Source organism: Lutra lutra, chromosome 8 (assembly GCF_902655055.1).
Source record: "Lutra lutra chromosome 8, mLutLut1.2, whole genome shotgun sequence".
NCBI classification, from domain to species: Eukaryota; Metazoa; Chordata; class Mammalia; order Carnivora; family Mustelidae; genus Lutra; species Lutra lutra.
In genome coordinates, this window is record NC_062285.1 from 102221807 (window position 1) to 102238147 (window position 16341).

General features: G+C 38.3%; 1 protein-coding gene across 12 annotated transcripts in view; it reads right to left on the reverse strand.

The window, feature by feature from the left end:
• Window positions 1-15373, reverse strand: part of NAP1L1 (nucleosome assembly protein 1 like 1) — a 34478-nt gene extending 19105 nt beyond the window's left edge. For 11 of the 12 annotated variants that reach the window (XR_007129337.1, XM_047740579.1, XM_047740573.1 and 8 more), the window contains exons 1-3: window positions 15220-15373; window positions 5117-5154; window positions 514-599 (exon numbers count right to left, since the gene is read on the reverse strand). Coding sequence is in view for 11 of the 12 variants with exons in the window: in XM_047740579.1 (XP_047596535.1) it covers window positions 514-599; window positions 5117-5133 (103 nt within the window). In the remaining variant the exon portion in view is untranslated. The remainder of the gene's footprint in view (window positions 1-513; window positions 600-5116; window positions 5155-15219) is intronic. The other variant, XM_047740582.1, reaches the window with a different exon arrangement.
• Between the last annotated feature and the right edge of the window lie 968 nt (window positions 15374-16341).

The following is a 16341-nucleotide window of genomic DNA, read 5'->3' on the forward strand; positions in this document are numbered from 1 at the left end:
AAACTGTAAGATTTTTGTTTACATTTAATAAATGTCTTCTTTGTCATTTGGTTGGAAAGATTTTTAAAAAAGCTTGAAATTTACAACTATATGTTTTCTATATATGAAATACTGAACATTTCCAGTAACTCTAAGCTAGTGTTTGTTTACAACTACCACCAAAAACAACTCCCACCAAGACCTGTAACATTTCTAAATTCAGACAAAACTCATAGCAGCTGTTTGACCCAGCGAAGCCATGTCACTCCAGCAGTAGAGGGTACACCAAGTAACTTCTGATGGGTCACTAACTATATTCACACCTTCCTCCCTATTACCACTCTGTATCCATCTCCCTCTTCCCCTCCTTTCTTCCCCCCACCCCAAACATACACACACAAACTGTTCCTGAACTAGACGTATGGGCCACATGGGTAAAGCAGACAAGGATCCAAAAGGGAACAATATTTGTTACTACCCTCTAGAAGACATGTGCCAGCAATCACTGGCTCCTGAAGTAATTTAAAATAATACCTTTGATTTTTGTTTCTTCACCAGTTTCTTCTTCTTCTACTTCTTCAACATCATCCAAATCTTGATCAAGTTCAGACTGTTCTTTGCTACAATATCATAGTATCACACCAAGGTTCAAATGTACCAATTACCAAAAAAAATTAAAAATTATAAAAAACTTCAACTCATTTTCTAGGTTAATATGCCTCTTTCAAAAATATGAAATAGGAAATTCAAAAGGTAATTCAGTTTTCTTTCTAACTTCATAAATAAACAGCATAAACTGGAAGTACGTAAAATTTCATTTAAAAGCACATGGTCAAATATAAAATTTATATTTTAAGGTTTTTTTCCAGAGATTTTATTTTTAAAGAAATTCTCTGCACCCAATGTGGTGCTCAAGCTAACAACCTGGAGATCAAGAGTTGCATGCTCCACCGACTGAGCCAGTAGAGGCCCCTCTACTCTTAGCTTTAAAAATGTCGTTTGATAGGGTTGGTTCCAGGAACACGAGGTCAAGAAGTATATGTTCTCTACCCAGTATCCACTGACTTCACTCTTCTTAGTAACAGCACCCTGATTTTACATGAGATGGCAATACACCAAGCTTTTAAAAATCTCCATTTCCCAGCCTATCTTTTAGCTAGGTGTGGTTATGTAATTCTGGGCAATGAGTTAAAAAAGCAGAATGTACAGAATTTTGAGTATGCCTTCCTTAACAGGATAATAGACAGCTGGGAGGCCTTTTTGATCTTACTCCCTTTGTAGAATAGGGATATAAATTATAGAGTTCTAACAACCATGCTGGGACCATGAGGCATCCTAGAGAATGAAAGCCAACAGAATGAAGGAGTTTGGAAGAACAAGGATCCTGGATCCCTGATGGCTACAGGGCAATCACATCAGCCTATACTCACTATCTTAGGACTTCCCTTTTTCTTTACTTCATAGTGGAGATGGGCAAAAAGTTAAGAAAACCTAAGTCTACCTTTGTACTTAAAGCCAGGAGGATGGCACCATTGAAAGAAAAGGGAAAAAAGTAGTAAGATAACATTCACCCCCTTTCACCTTAAAAATCTAGCTTTTGAATATGAAATTACAATGAGAATTAAAAAGGGAAATAAGGTTATCTAAGTTAACATATAGGTCTTCATATAATTCCTTGTGTGATTTTACATTTTAGTATTTGGTTCACAGATTTAGTCACGTTCACGTTTAGGAACAGCACTTCAAGTATTAACTTTCATACACAGACAAATACCACCTAATTTTCATATAAGAACAAATACAGAAAAAAGTCAACTGTATTCTGCCAGCAAAATTTATGTCCCTGTAAACTAAGGAGAAAAAATTCAGCCTTCCCATCAGAAACAATAGATTATTTCTGAAACTGTCTTTGATTTAGTACAAACCTAAACGTACATAGATTTAAGGGTCATTAAATAAAGATCACATAGCACAGCTACTCCTCCAGTGTGCTTTTAGTCATTTACTGAACACCTACATTTTAAGGCCTTAAAACAGGGGTCCACAGATTATGTTACATGGTCAAATACAGCCCACTATTTTTGCAAATAAAACTTTACTGGAATACGGCCATGTAAGTTTGTTTACGTACAGTCTATGGCTGCTTTTACACTACAACAGCAAGGCTGAGTAACTGCAACAGAGACCATACAGCCCAAAATGCCTAAAATATTTATAATGAGGTCATTTAAGTTTGCTAACTCCTGCTTTAAAAAACAAGAATCCTCCCTTCCTTCCACCCTCCTAGGGCTCACAGCCATCTAAAATTAAATAAGGTGATGGTGGGGAATTGAGCTGTCAAAACCAATTTATTCTTTTTTTTTTCCTTAAGTTCAAAACAAAATGAGGTTGCAAGGTTAAGATGGCAGATTGCACATATTCCTCTGATCTTAGTCCTTCCAAAATCTCTACTAAAATTAGGATAAAAGGGTTTTTTAAACAGACGTACACTGAAGGACAGGAAGAGAAGAAAGAGCAGCAGCAGCAGCAAGTTCACGGAGAAGTGAAAATCTAACTTAACAGTGGGAAAATCTGAAAACTAGACCTAACACAAAATCAAAAAGGACACTTTTGGAACTAGGGCTGGAGGGATGAAATTGGAGAAAACAGGGAGGACTAAACAAAAACTGATAAAGCAGTTTAATCTCCAGATTCTCTCCCTCAATCTAGCAGAAGCACAGCAGCTTCTTCTTTGGAAAGGGTTAAACTAAGAGCTCAGACTATAAGACCACAGATACAGCTAAGAGTCTCTCAGATATAGGACTGTATCCTGCTAGAATGTTGGATGTAGAGACCCTACCCTAGCCACCTTTTCCCAATTTGGATTCTGTAACTGAAAGCCAGATCCTCACCCAGATATTCTTCCTTAAGGTATCTGACATAGAGCCCACAAAAAAAAAAAAAAAAACAAAAAAAAAACAAAAAAAAAAAACCACACATCATTCTGACAATGGGGATTCTCACAATAAACAACCACCCTGATGACCTTACATTACAATCTAAACTAAAAGCCTCCCTCCACCCCACAACAAATTTTCTCATCAACTTTTTTTTAAACATCTCTCAACTGCATATTCTCCCCCACCCAGATCTTAGTGAGTAAACAACCACATAGTTTTACGTCCTATTTGAGAAATGCTTTTATATGGAGACAAAAACAAATACAGGAAAGAAAAACTTAAGAGCAAACAAACTACACAGGGAAAAAACATCCACAGAAAAGATACCACAATCCAGTAAAAAGATATTACAGTCAATGAAGTAGGAACAAGATGCTATAAAAAACAGGAACAGAGAATAAAGATACTCCTGAAAACTACACAACAGAAATTTAGACACTTTCCATGCTGAAAAGTAAAATTTCTTCAGCTTTCCCTAGAAAGAAGAGCAGAGATAAAGATGGGAAAACAAGACAAAAGATAATTAGAACAAGTTCAACATTTAACATAATAGGAGGTCCAGAAAGAGAAAACGGAAATAAGACAATCAACAAAAGTCAAGAATATTCCCCAGAACTGAAAGCCATCAGGTTGCCAGACTGAAAGGGCCCACCACTGAATGCCTACTACAACAAATTTTAAAAAATACATATAACAATGTGAAAATTTCAGAACTCTGAAGCCAGAGTGCTTCCAGAAATATGTATGTTTAAAACAAAAAGTGTCACATACAATGATCAAGAATTATAATGACTTTGAACTTCAACACAGCAATACTGGAAGCCAACTGATAATGGAGCAATGCCTTCAAAATTCTGAAGAAAGAGGATTCCCAAATGAGAATTCTACACTCAAACTATCCAACATAAGGATAGAACTGTCCTTTTCAGTCATTTATCTCAAAATAATTTATTTCCCTCGTACTCTTCCAAGAAAGTATTAAAGAACCAAAAATGAAAATAACATGGGATACAAATTTGCAAATAGCAAACCCAAGAGAAAAAAACAAAATGAAACCCCAGGAAGATAATAGATCCACAATGATGGCTATATAACCAAGGTTAAGCAATCCAGATTGGAGCAGTATAATACAGAAGGCAATCACTTTGAAAGCCGTTATCGCTAAAATACCTGCTGCCATTCTTTTTTAACCATGGAAGGATTGGTCAGATTCTTATATGTACTTCAATGTGATGCCCTTGTGTAAATTTTCCTGCCTTCCCACCTCCATGCTCTGCTGCCTACAACTTGTGTGTATCATACCCCCATCCAAGTCCAAGCGTTGTTTAACCTACTCCCAAGCTATGTGAAATAGTAAGCAACAAATAATGCAGCTCACTTATTCTCCCTTACCGTATTTCTGCAAGACATCCATCCACACTAGAACCCTGACGGAAGCCAACTTCATAAAACTGATGTTTCTAGAGTACATGACCTTGCCCAATAAATTCTTCAGGATAGCTGATGCTAGACTATGACCCAGATAATCTGTTTTTTATTTTCCTACCTTGGAGACTTCAACTGATAGTGGTAATATTGCTTTTCTTTTTAAAGACAGATAAGTTTGTGACTGCTACTCAGATTTTCAAAATTAAACACTGATTAACCATGTATAGGTGTTAAAACTCTAAAAAACAAAACAAAACAAAACAAAACAAATGATTTAGACAAATGCCAAGACAGTGCTTACACATCTGGAGAAGGTGGAGGATGCAACTGAGAAGAGGGACACTGGGCTTCTAATACTAATGTTTTACTTTTAAAAACTCAAATATAAGTATCCTAAACTCTACATATACATTTCATACACTCTTTATCTTGTTTGTAGGATACACTAATATGGAAGTAGTAAAGTCTTTGGGAAATACGCATATGGTAAAAATGGATTTTGCAAGTATTTCTTACTCATTTCTGTGCTCAGCACATTCCTAAGAATAACCACTGGCAAATGGTTTATTAAAGACAATGATTATATATACTACATTTTGTTTTGGATACACTGTACCCATCTATTATATCGGCAGGTATTAAGCATCAGTCTTTACCACACATTTTTATAATGTTATTATTACTACTATTAATTACATCAGAGTACAAAGTGAAGCCCAATCTCTGGGAAAAGTAAAAAACAAACAAAAAACCAACTATCTGGCACTTACTTGTCAATGTCTGCCATGTTGTTAAGAACTTCAAATATCTATGGAGAGAAATGCCAATGTTAACAAAATATACATATATATATATATAATGTATTTAAAACCATTAAAAACATTTGATGCCCAAACCCTTTAAATCAGCACCACACTGAGAACCAACCCAAGAAGGAACGTATACTCCCATTAAAAACACATCACTGTTGGGTGCCTGGGTTGCTCAGTTGGTTGAGCAACTGCCTTTGGCTCAGGTCATGATCCTGGAGTCCTGTAGGATGATTCCTGCAAGGCCTGGGCCTCCCTGCTCAGCGGGGAGTCTGCTTCTCCCTCTGCCCCTCCCCCTCATGCTCTAATACTTGCTCTCTCATTCTCTTTCAAATAAATAAAATCTTAAAAAAAAAAAAAAAACAATGTTAAGAAGAAAAATCACGGCACATATACATGGACTTTCATACTAGCCCCCAAAGTAATTTTTCAGAGGATACTGCTAAAAATAATGAAGTTATTACTAGGCTTTTAGACTCTACTATGTAAGAACGTTTCATAATAGCACTGCTGGTAAAGAATCTGATGTATGCTAGTATCACAGAAAAGAATACAAGAGGTCTGTATTCAAACTCTTTTAACATACAAATGGTCAATTTTTGCTTAGACTTAGTACCTCACAGAACCCACTTCATTTTTAACAGTATTAATTCTTATCAAATTCATGTTAAAAAGCCAAAATCTGCCACCATTATGCCCCCAAAGATCTTCCTAAAAAGTTTAATAATCTTTGCATCAAAAGTCAGTCCTGGGGCACCTGGGTGGCTTAGTCATTAAGCAGCTGCCCTCCGCTCAGGTCAAGATCCCTGGGTCCTAGGATGGAGTCCCTGCACGGGGCTCCCTGCTCAGCGGGAAGCTTGCTTATCCCTCTCCCACTCCCCTGCCTGCGTTCCCTCTCGTCTCTGTCAAATAAATTAAATCTTTAAAAAAAAAAAAAAAAGTTAGTCCTTTAAACAACTTAATAACAGTTTTAAAGCTCTGGGTCCCAATCTTTTTCAAGTAAACCTTCCCCATCTCTTCAGTACCTCCTGTCTTATCACTGATAAGGACCACACCCCCCACCCTGCTACCCTGGATATGCTGGCACACTGTCAACAAATTCTTGATTACCTTACATCAAAATACTGTTAGAACCCATCCAGCAAATATCCTAAATTTTTTCCCCGCTATAGATTAGTATTAACTTAAAGAATACTTCTTTTAGAATAAGAAAACTGAAGGTAAAACGTGTTATATTCAAGCAGGAAAATGGCTAATGCCACACATAATGAATGCACAGACTACCAAAAAAAAAAAAAAAAACTATCTAAATCAAGCTTAGGATCCCACATTAAAATCAAGTTTTTATCTTTTAGTAATTTAAAGCCATAGACTTTTAACTCTCAGAAAGCTACAAGGTGTGATTCCTCATATCAACATGTTTTCTATGAGTTAAGAAGAGTTACTGATTTCAGCAGTCAAGAGCTAATATGTAGAGTATTATTAGTGAGCCAACATCCATCCTTTGAACAAACTGAAGAAAATATTTCTTCCTAATAATGTATCCTATTCTACTTTAAATATTTTTGCTTTAAATAATTTCTAATAGCACTGATAAATTTCTCTAGTGATGCTGGGTAATTAGCCAACATTAACAAAATATTTAGCAAATAATTATGAAGAAATATTAATTCAAAAATAAGAAAAATATTGAATCTTAATCATCAAAGAAATACAAGTAGGATTCCAGTTTGTCTATCAAATCAGCAAGACTCCTCTTTTAATGCAGTGAAAATGGTGGTGAACATGCAGTCTTAAATATGGCTTATGTTCTTTCTGGAGAGTAATTTTGGAATAGTAATACAAGAAACTTTAAAAAGTCTGTCTCCAGCTTTAGTTATTCATTTGTGAGACTCTAATATATAAAAAAAAATAATATGAATCTCAAGGTCTATGCTTTATCATGTTTGCCTAGGTTCTTCCAAAATTCAGTTAACATAACCTTTGGCTCTTGGCTCAGTTTTACTTTTTCAGAGAGGCTTCTCCAACCTGTATATTCTGGCTAAATAAGACTTCTTGGTTGTACACACTCCTAGAAAGCCCCACTTCTTTCCATCATAAGATGTCTCAAGTTTGTAATTACAAATTAGTGTGATTATTTGACTAAGATCTATCTTTCCCAACTAACCAGAGCACAAGACTCATATTACAGGGATTATATGTGCTTTTGCCAGTCGCCGCACTGCATCCTTCAGAGTAATAATATATAAAGCTTATGCACAGAGCAGGTACAATTACTTATCTCATCAAAAATAAACTTAGTATTAGCATGGAATGTGCATAAAATGAAATGCTTTGCAGTCAATGAAGCAGATACAGAAAGAGCACAGGGCTTATGGCAGAATTCAATCTGGACAGGAATATACATATATGCGTGTGTGTGTGTGTGTGTGTGTATACATATGTATGTATGTGTGTGTATATACACACACATGAACATGCATACTCATGCACATACTTTATGAATAAAACATTTCTAAACAGATATACCAGAAACCTAGTAATAGTCACCTTTAAGAAAAGGCTGAGAGAAAATGAGAACTTATATTTGGTTTTTCCATATTTAAATACATTTTGCTAATATTTTGGAATTTGCTGGGTTGAAGTCAAGTCCAGCAATTATCAAAAATATAAAACAACCCCCCAAACTTCTAAATTCAGATTTTTGAAACATTTTAAAATGTACTCAGAAGAATGGCTACACTACCTTCCCTGTCCATTTCATGGGGTCACATTTAGAATTCAAATGCTTTAAATGAAATTCTTTGATTCTTTATTAAAGATGATTCAAGACAGAACAGGATGGTATTTACTTCTTCAGAGATACTTTCTCCACTATGCTCTGCCCACTCTAGCTGAGTTAGATTTCTTGGTTATACACACTTCTGTTTTCTAAAGCAGACCTAATTTGGTAGTCAAATCATTTGGGTTGACACCAGCTTTGTAAAGATCTAGCTCAGGCAAATGACTTCTGGTCTTATTCACCACCTACAAAAATACGAAAAAATCTATTCCTTTATTGGACTACTCTTATTAAGACCCAAATTTATGGGGTGCCTGGGTGGCTCAGTGGGTTAAGCCGCTGCCTGCAGCTCAGGTCATGATCTCAGGGTCCTGGGATCGAGTCCCACACCCGGCTCTCTGCTCGGCAGGGAGCCTGCTTCCCTCTCTCTCTCTGCCTGCCTCTCTGTCTACTTGTGATCTCTGTCAAATAAATAAAATATTTTTTTAAAAAAAGACACAAATTTATAAAAGACTTAACCTGCGTTTGATAACTACTGAACATTCAATAAATATAAGCTTTTCAGTTCTGTCCATTTTTAATTATCTCAGCACAGGGTCAATATTTCTGCAAAATAATTAGCTGAGATGATCGTTAAAATGTACAGACTAACCAATAAATGTGCCATGGTAACATTAAGATGTTCAACATTAAGGAAAACTGGGTAAGGGGCATGTGGGAACTCTCTAGAGAGTAGCTCTACAACTTTTCTGTAAATCTAAAACTACAACTAAGTTCTTTAAAAGAGAAAGAGATTAATCCCCATGCCCAGATTCTGAACGAAGAGGTCTGAGAGAGTAGTCCCAAAAATCTCCATTCTAAACAAGAAACTCCAGCCCCTGATGTAGGTGATTCTCAGACAATCAGATCACATTGAAAAAAACACAAGTTTCCGTTAATACCTCCATTAATTTTGTTGGTTTTTTTTTTGTTGTTTTTTTTTTTTTTTTTTACTACACTCAACATTAAATTAAATCAAATAAAATTTTATTTATCAGACATGAAATTACTTTCTAAGAGTTCAGAAAATTTCCATTTCTGGTAGTGACAAGCTAAATTATGCAGACCAACTCTGCATAAAGTAATTCCAAGTCCAGAATAAACATTTGCTGAAATCTTAAAAGCAACGTTTTAACTACTGAGAGGTAAAATCAAAAGCCCCACCAGACCTATCCAAGGTGGGAAATCTTTATAGCAACCCTCCACATTAAGCAAAGTGCTATATTATCAAGGATGATAAACCAGTTCTCTTGGACAAATAAACTAGAATCACTTACTAGTGTTGTCCCAAAACCTCAAGCCATGAGCTTTAAATGGTCAGCCTGATCATGTTCCTAAGTATCTATACAACCAAATGAGAAAGGCACCTTCATTCTCGACCTCAAATAATTTAAACAAGTAGTTTTCAAGAGCAGTAAGGGCAACAGAAAGAATACAATAGAAACCTGCCCCAAAGATTTAAATATTGTCAAAAGGACTATAAATAAACTTATAAACATAGACAAATGACAACCATGCTTATTGAGTTTGAAAATGCAGTGTCTGCAAAGAATAGCCATCTATTTAAGGTGATAAAGCAAATCCAGCAAAGAATGAGAGAACTTTGAGAAATAAAATAATGAAAATCAGGCCAAATGGGCAGGTTTATCAGTAGACTAAACACAGATGGAAAGATAATTGAGGGATGCAAGCTTAGAAGAAATCTTCCAAAATATGGCAGAGACTAAAGGCTAGAAAATGGGATGTTTTATCGGTTTTAACTGATGTTAAAAGATATTTCAGGATACAAGAGAGTCTAATGAAGATTTAATACAAGTTCTAGGAGTTAAGGAGAGAATGCACAAAATACTTGAAAAAAATGAAAAGCTAAGAGGGCACCTGGAGTGGTGCAGTCAGTTCAGCAGCTGCCTTCGGCTCCGGTCATAATCCCAAGGTCCTAGGATCGGGCTCCCTTCTTGGTGGGGAGCCTGCTTCTCCTTCTCCCTCTGCCTGCCTCTCTGCCTACTTGTGTTCTCTATGTCTCTGTCAAATAAATAAATAAATAAAATCTTAAAAAAAAAAAAAAAAAAAGAAAAAGAAAACCCAAGAATTTTCCAGAACTGATGGAAGACAGCCCTACAAATTCCACCAGAACTGATGGAGTTAGCCCTACAAATCCCAATCATGATAAGTCAAAAAGAAACCTACAGTTAGAAGTATCAGTGAAAAGGCAAGACATTAAAGACAAGTCACCTCAAAAACACAGAGAAAATACTCAGCTTAAAGCCATAAAAGACACACAGCTACCTTCTCTTCAATAGACACAAAAGACAACAGAGTCCTCAATGTGCTAAAAATAGCCAAGGATCTTAGAATATTATAACGAAAACACCTTCTAAGAATGAATGTGAAACAGGTATTTTCTGGAAAATATGCCTCCAGCTCTCTCATATATTCTATTAAGTATATTCTTCAGGCAGAAGGCAAGTGATCCCAAATGGAAGAACTAATTTCCAAGAAGAAATGAGGGGCAAAAAGGATAACTTCATATATATAAATAAACATTTTTAAGTATCACCACTGTGTAGTGTGTTAAAAAAATTAAAACTACCGCAACATTAAGTCAGTGGTGAAGATAAATCAACTAAAGGTTCCCATTAAAAAGCGTCAGTCAGGATTTAAGAAAATCCAACTACATTCCATTTATAAGAAACCTATCTATAACATAAGGATATAGTTTTCCAGTAAAATATAATCCTAACCGAAAGAAAGCAGGTATAACTGTTATTAACAACTAAAAATAAAGTTTAAGGAAAAGCAATATTAGAAATAAAAAGGTCACTCTACAATAGTGTATTTACTACCCAGTATATGTAATGTGCAGAAGATCTCAAAGATACTGTTCATAACAATGTGACTGAAGGCAAATCTTAACCTGAGAACTTGAACACACAAAAAATCTTCCACTGAAAAGGGTAAACAAGTCACTGAATTACACCACAAACTGGTTATATTTTGTGCTCTTGTAGTAGTTGGATGTCCAGACATGTGTTACCAAATAACTTCTCACCATTCCAGAAAACCTGACTCTGAATAAGTTCTCCTGACTTTCAATGAGAAGTAAAGAAAGCGAACATTTATGAAGCCTACTCAGTAAGGAACTATTCTAGGCTTTCCTCCTATCTATGGATAAAATACTAAGCAACTTGCTCAGCAACACACAAAAGCTAAGAACCTAGTAATTAAAAATCTGACTTTCAAAACCCATGTGATGTCCAGTATCATCCAAAAAACCAAAGTACCTGCTCTATCAGCCTATTACGTAGATTATACTGAAATAAAATAGATGATGTTCCTTTACATAAAATGACATACTTCATAGAGAAACAACCAATCATTAAAAATTACAAATATTTTAAAGCAAGAGTTCAAGGGAACCAATAAGATTCCCCTTACCTGAGACCTCACATCTCCCTCCAAATGCACTTTTAAGCAAATCTATATTTAAGACACTGTTGTTCTATAAATAACGTTTTCAGTGGTCCAAGGGCTCAATACTTGATTTGGCTCCAGCACAACCTCATAGTTAGAATATCCTATTCTTTAGGCTCACCAAATGGACTCCTATTTGAGAACACTACATAACTTCTAGTCCAAGGGAGCTCAATTTTCTAGATTATCATCTAATCCAACAGCACAGAAACAGACCTGGGTTGGACTGAAAATCTGGTGAATATTCACCAAGCAATAACAAACAAAACCAATTTATTCGCATGAGGGGAGAATTACACACACATACATACACACACACACACACACCAGACAAAAAGCTTAGGAGCCATCACTCAACTACCATATGTAAACAAATTCCATGTTGGAAGACCCCCTGACCATAAATAAATACTGTTGCCTTTCCTTAAAGCACAGTGGAATCCAAAGAACTGTGCTTATGAATTCCAAGCTGACGTATAGTGTAACAGTTTAAATCAAGGGAACTCCCTTTAAAAACCAATACAAAAGCCTCATGGTAAGTCATCATTGCTCAGTTATGTAACCTTGAAGAAGTCCTTTAACTGCTCTGTACCTTGGGTTCACATAAAATGCTGACACTACCTACTTCTAGAAGCATTAAATTATCTAATAATACGAAGTAATTTGTGCTCTTACATTATTTTCCTGTTATGTTCTTCTGTACCCTCTTTACCTTAGAAAATAATTAAGTATAATTAATTAAATATAACAGTTAATTAAATGTAATAGGTTCTTCAAAATTACAACCCCCTTTCCCAATAAAAATTAAAAAGTACAAAATTTCTGAACAAATAAAAATGTATCAAACCATGTAGTGTAAAAGGCAGAGTTGATAACCAAAAATACAGAGGCCACTTTGGATGGCAAGTGCAGTAATGTGATCTAGTAGTCTGATATCAATGTACAAAACAACTTACAAGGATGGGTGAAAGCAACAATGTTCACCTTCTAAAACCTACTCTGCCCAAAAAGGGGAACTTCTTATTCAGATGTAATTATTAAGAAATGGCACTTAAAATCACCATTAAATGGGTCCTTGATGTAAAGAATGTTAAATACTACTCTGTCCCCACTTTTTTTTAATAGCATTCACTACAACTTAACATTTTATAGCTAGCTAACCAATGCTTTTTTGCTGTTTTTAAAGATATTATATCCGAATAGATGCTAAAATACTCAGAGAATCAAATAAAAACACAAATAATGGCAGGTCTGATTTAGACTTGAGGATCTGAATAGACTGATCATAAGTTTTCAAAACTGATCAGGACTCATCCTCTCTCATCTTATTTTCATTAACATTTCAAATTTACAACCAATCAAAAAATGAGCAAAGATGTAGTATCTGATTTTGATATCTTCTTCATTCTTTAAGTCCAATAGATTTTGCCTCTTTTAGCCCCTTTTCCTACAAAAAGGACTTTTTAAAATATAATTTGGGGGGTTAGAATTCAGTCACTTGGAGAGAATATGGACAAGATGGGTAAGTAATAAAATGAGCAACAGCATTTTGGACTAAATTAATTCTGGTACAAGTGTTGGGTTTTGGTCGTTGTTTAAATCTCCAGCGAACAAGATCAGTCATGTGCCACATTTAGCATTGGCTTAGTATTTTGTCAACAGGCCCAGTATCAAAAATAGGTACTTTGCAATAGATAAAATTTACAGGTTTTTCAAACTGGTATGATGAATTTTTCTATAGTTGTTTATTTATCAAATTAACATAATGTTGACCTGATAATCTATGAAGTCAAGGTTTCATAACCAATGTTTGATTCCATCTATCCTCCAAAGGACCAGTCTTTTTTTTTTAAAGATTTTATTTATTTGACAGACAGAGATGACAAGCAGGCAGAGAGGCAGGCAGAGAGAGAGTAGGGAAGCAGGCTCCCCGCGGAGCACAGAGCTGGATCCCAGGACCCTGGGATCATGACCTGAGCGGAGGGCAGAGGCTTTAACCCACTGAGCCACCCAGGGGTCCCAGGACCAGTCTTCTTAGAAGTAAATTGCACATTTTAGATTTGGACCATTAACTGAACTTAATTTTTTAAAATTTTTATTTAATTTGAACAACTTCCAACAAGCACGAGACTTAGGCCCAGAAGATCACTGTAAACCATTATTTACCTCAACAATTTAAACAAGTTATTCTATATGTAATATTTTCCCCTATCCAAAGGTAATGTGTATTTTAAGTACAGAAGTGTTAACGTGGGTTGACAAGAGGACTTAATTAAATATTACTTTTAAAAGATACGTTGATGCTACCTATCTTCAAAAACAGCAAATTCCGTTTTACAGCTCTTCTGAAACCAGGCAATGTTCAGAGACTTAAAAGTGCAGTCCTTACAGAACTAGTTACTAATCATTTATCAGTGATGATCTAAAATAGGGGCTCCTTGAGGACATTACGTGCCGAATTCGTTCTCTACTCTGAAAGCCTAGCCCTCCCAAATAGGACTGCATTCCCAGCTCCCTTCAATGCCTCCTTTTATTAGTAGGAGCATTGACAAGACAGCAGGCTACAAACCTGACCCATTAAGTTTACATTAACGCCTATTTCCACCCATACTTCCTACACCCAGCGCCCCCATTCATTATAAAAACAACTAGTTAAGTAACCTCTTCTGGGAACTTCAATGAAGGAACTAATTTGTAAGAATGTGAAAGAAGTCCTAATAGAATTAAAGTATACACTAAAAACAAAAAATCGTTTATTTTCTTCTTAGAACCGTTTACAGGATTAGATTAATTAGGATCACTTCTCCCCAGGTAATGAAATCCCGGTCAAGACACCCATCTAAATTCTAACTGTACTGGAGGTTCACAAAAAAAATCCCGTGTTAACAACAGCTAACACGACCCCTTCACAAGCGTAAATTCTTTAAAATCCTAGCAGTAGAGGCCATGCTTCACCACCCATCTAACACTCATACTTTCCTGTTACCAATAAAAAGATTAAGACCAAAGAGAAGCAGGTAGGAGTTTGAAAGCCAAAAGCTAAACTTGTTTACTCTTAATTTTCACATCCCACCACCCCTACAACCCTCAGTAAAGTGAGGACAACCCAGACCCCGTCTCCAACCAAGCCCAGGCGACGGCCACGTGTCTAGGGAAGCCTCCGGGGTTTCCCCTCCCAGCACCGTCACCGCCTCCAGTGGGCGGAGAGCCCAGGAGCCGCGAAGCCTCCCCGCCCCCTCCGGGCCGCGTCCCTTCACATCCCCTCCCTCCCATCGGAATTCGCAGCCTCCGCCGTTCTCTCCATCCCCCAGCGGCCTCCCTCCGGGGATTATTTTTGAGGAAGCGGGGGCGTCGAGGAAGCGGTGGGCTACGCACTCGAACCCGGCCCGCACCCCGGCAGCCTTGAAGAGACAGCGGCCGTACCGCTGGGGACCGGGAGGCGAAACCGCGGCCTCGCTGCCGTCCGCGCGGAGAAGCCGGTGGGGCTCAGGGAACCTCGGCGCACACCAGCACGGCCCCCGGGCCTCGCAGGCCCCGCCGACCCCCCGCGTCTCCTCAGCCGTTCCCGAGTAAAGCGCCAGCCAATCGTCGAGGCCCTCTCAGGCTACGGGGACGAAACTCCGCGGACGGCTCAGGCTCCGGCCTCACTGGACGACCCGGGAGGCCCCGGAGGCCAGAGGCCCTCACTCTCATTCCCCTGTCCCTTCCCTCCGCGCAGGCCGCCTGACCGATCCTACGTTCCCCTTTCCCTTTCAGACCCCCCATCCGTTACCGGTGGCTAGCACGGGGAGCCAGGCGGTCGGAGCTGCGCAGGCAGTGACTCAGGGCGGCGGCGGGAGGAGCAGGAGGCGGCGCCGCGAGCAGATGGCGCTAAAAAAGACCCGAGAGCCCGCCGCTCGCGCTCATATACAATTAGCGTCAGCACGTAGGGCCCGCTCCGCAGCCCCCCCCCCCAGGCCTCGCCGTCTCCTAGCAACGCGAGCGGGAGGCGGGCCCAGGACGGGTTGCCTAGCAACAGAACTGTCCTTCTTCCGGGACGACCTCCACACCCTCTGCGAGGTGCTTGGGGGTCCTCAGGTTCCCGCCTCGGCCCCCTGCTACGCGCCGCGCCATCTCTTTTCTCCCCGCTGCACGATAAAAGAAATCACAACCCCTTAGGTACCCGGGAAGGCCCCTGACTCGCTCGCCTTGCCCCTGGCCCACCCCGTTCTCCTCTGCCTGGTTCATGGAGGCGTGAAAGCGGGGTGGGGCAGCTGCCGCCCGTTCCTATCCCGGCCTAATTCCTTCAACTCCGTGGTGCCGGGTAACCATTTTCCTTCCTCGCCCGTACTTTCCCCTAAGAACAACAGTTCTTTCCTCCTGACCACCTTGGCGGCGTCTTCTGCAGTTTTGCGTGTCCTAACTCGGTGGGTCTCAGTGGCTTCCGGAGCTGCCTCCTCATCCCTTACCTTCCATCCTTTTACCTAATGTGCAGTCCCTCATTTCTACTTCAGTTTTTTTGATGGATGAAAATGGCAATGTTTGTTTACTCTCTGGATGCCTTATAATGAGGACACTGTTGTTTCATCTTGCTGAAAAAATAAATTTTATGTAAATCCTCAGGCCCGTGAAACATGGCTATTTTTCAACTGATGATGGATTGACTAATGTTAACTCTTAAAACAGTGGTCCACAAAGTGTGGCCCCCAGACGCGTTAAAAGAAGTCGGAGAAGTCGAAAGTATTTCCATAATAATATTAAAACATTATCTGCCTTTTGCAGTCTCATTCTCTCACAAGTGTACAGTGGAGTTTTCCGGAGACTACATAACGTGATAAGGAAACATTGAAAAAGGAAGCAGATAATAAAATCCAGTCATCTGCAGTTAAAGCAGACATTAAGGAGGTTTGCAAAA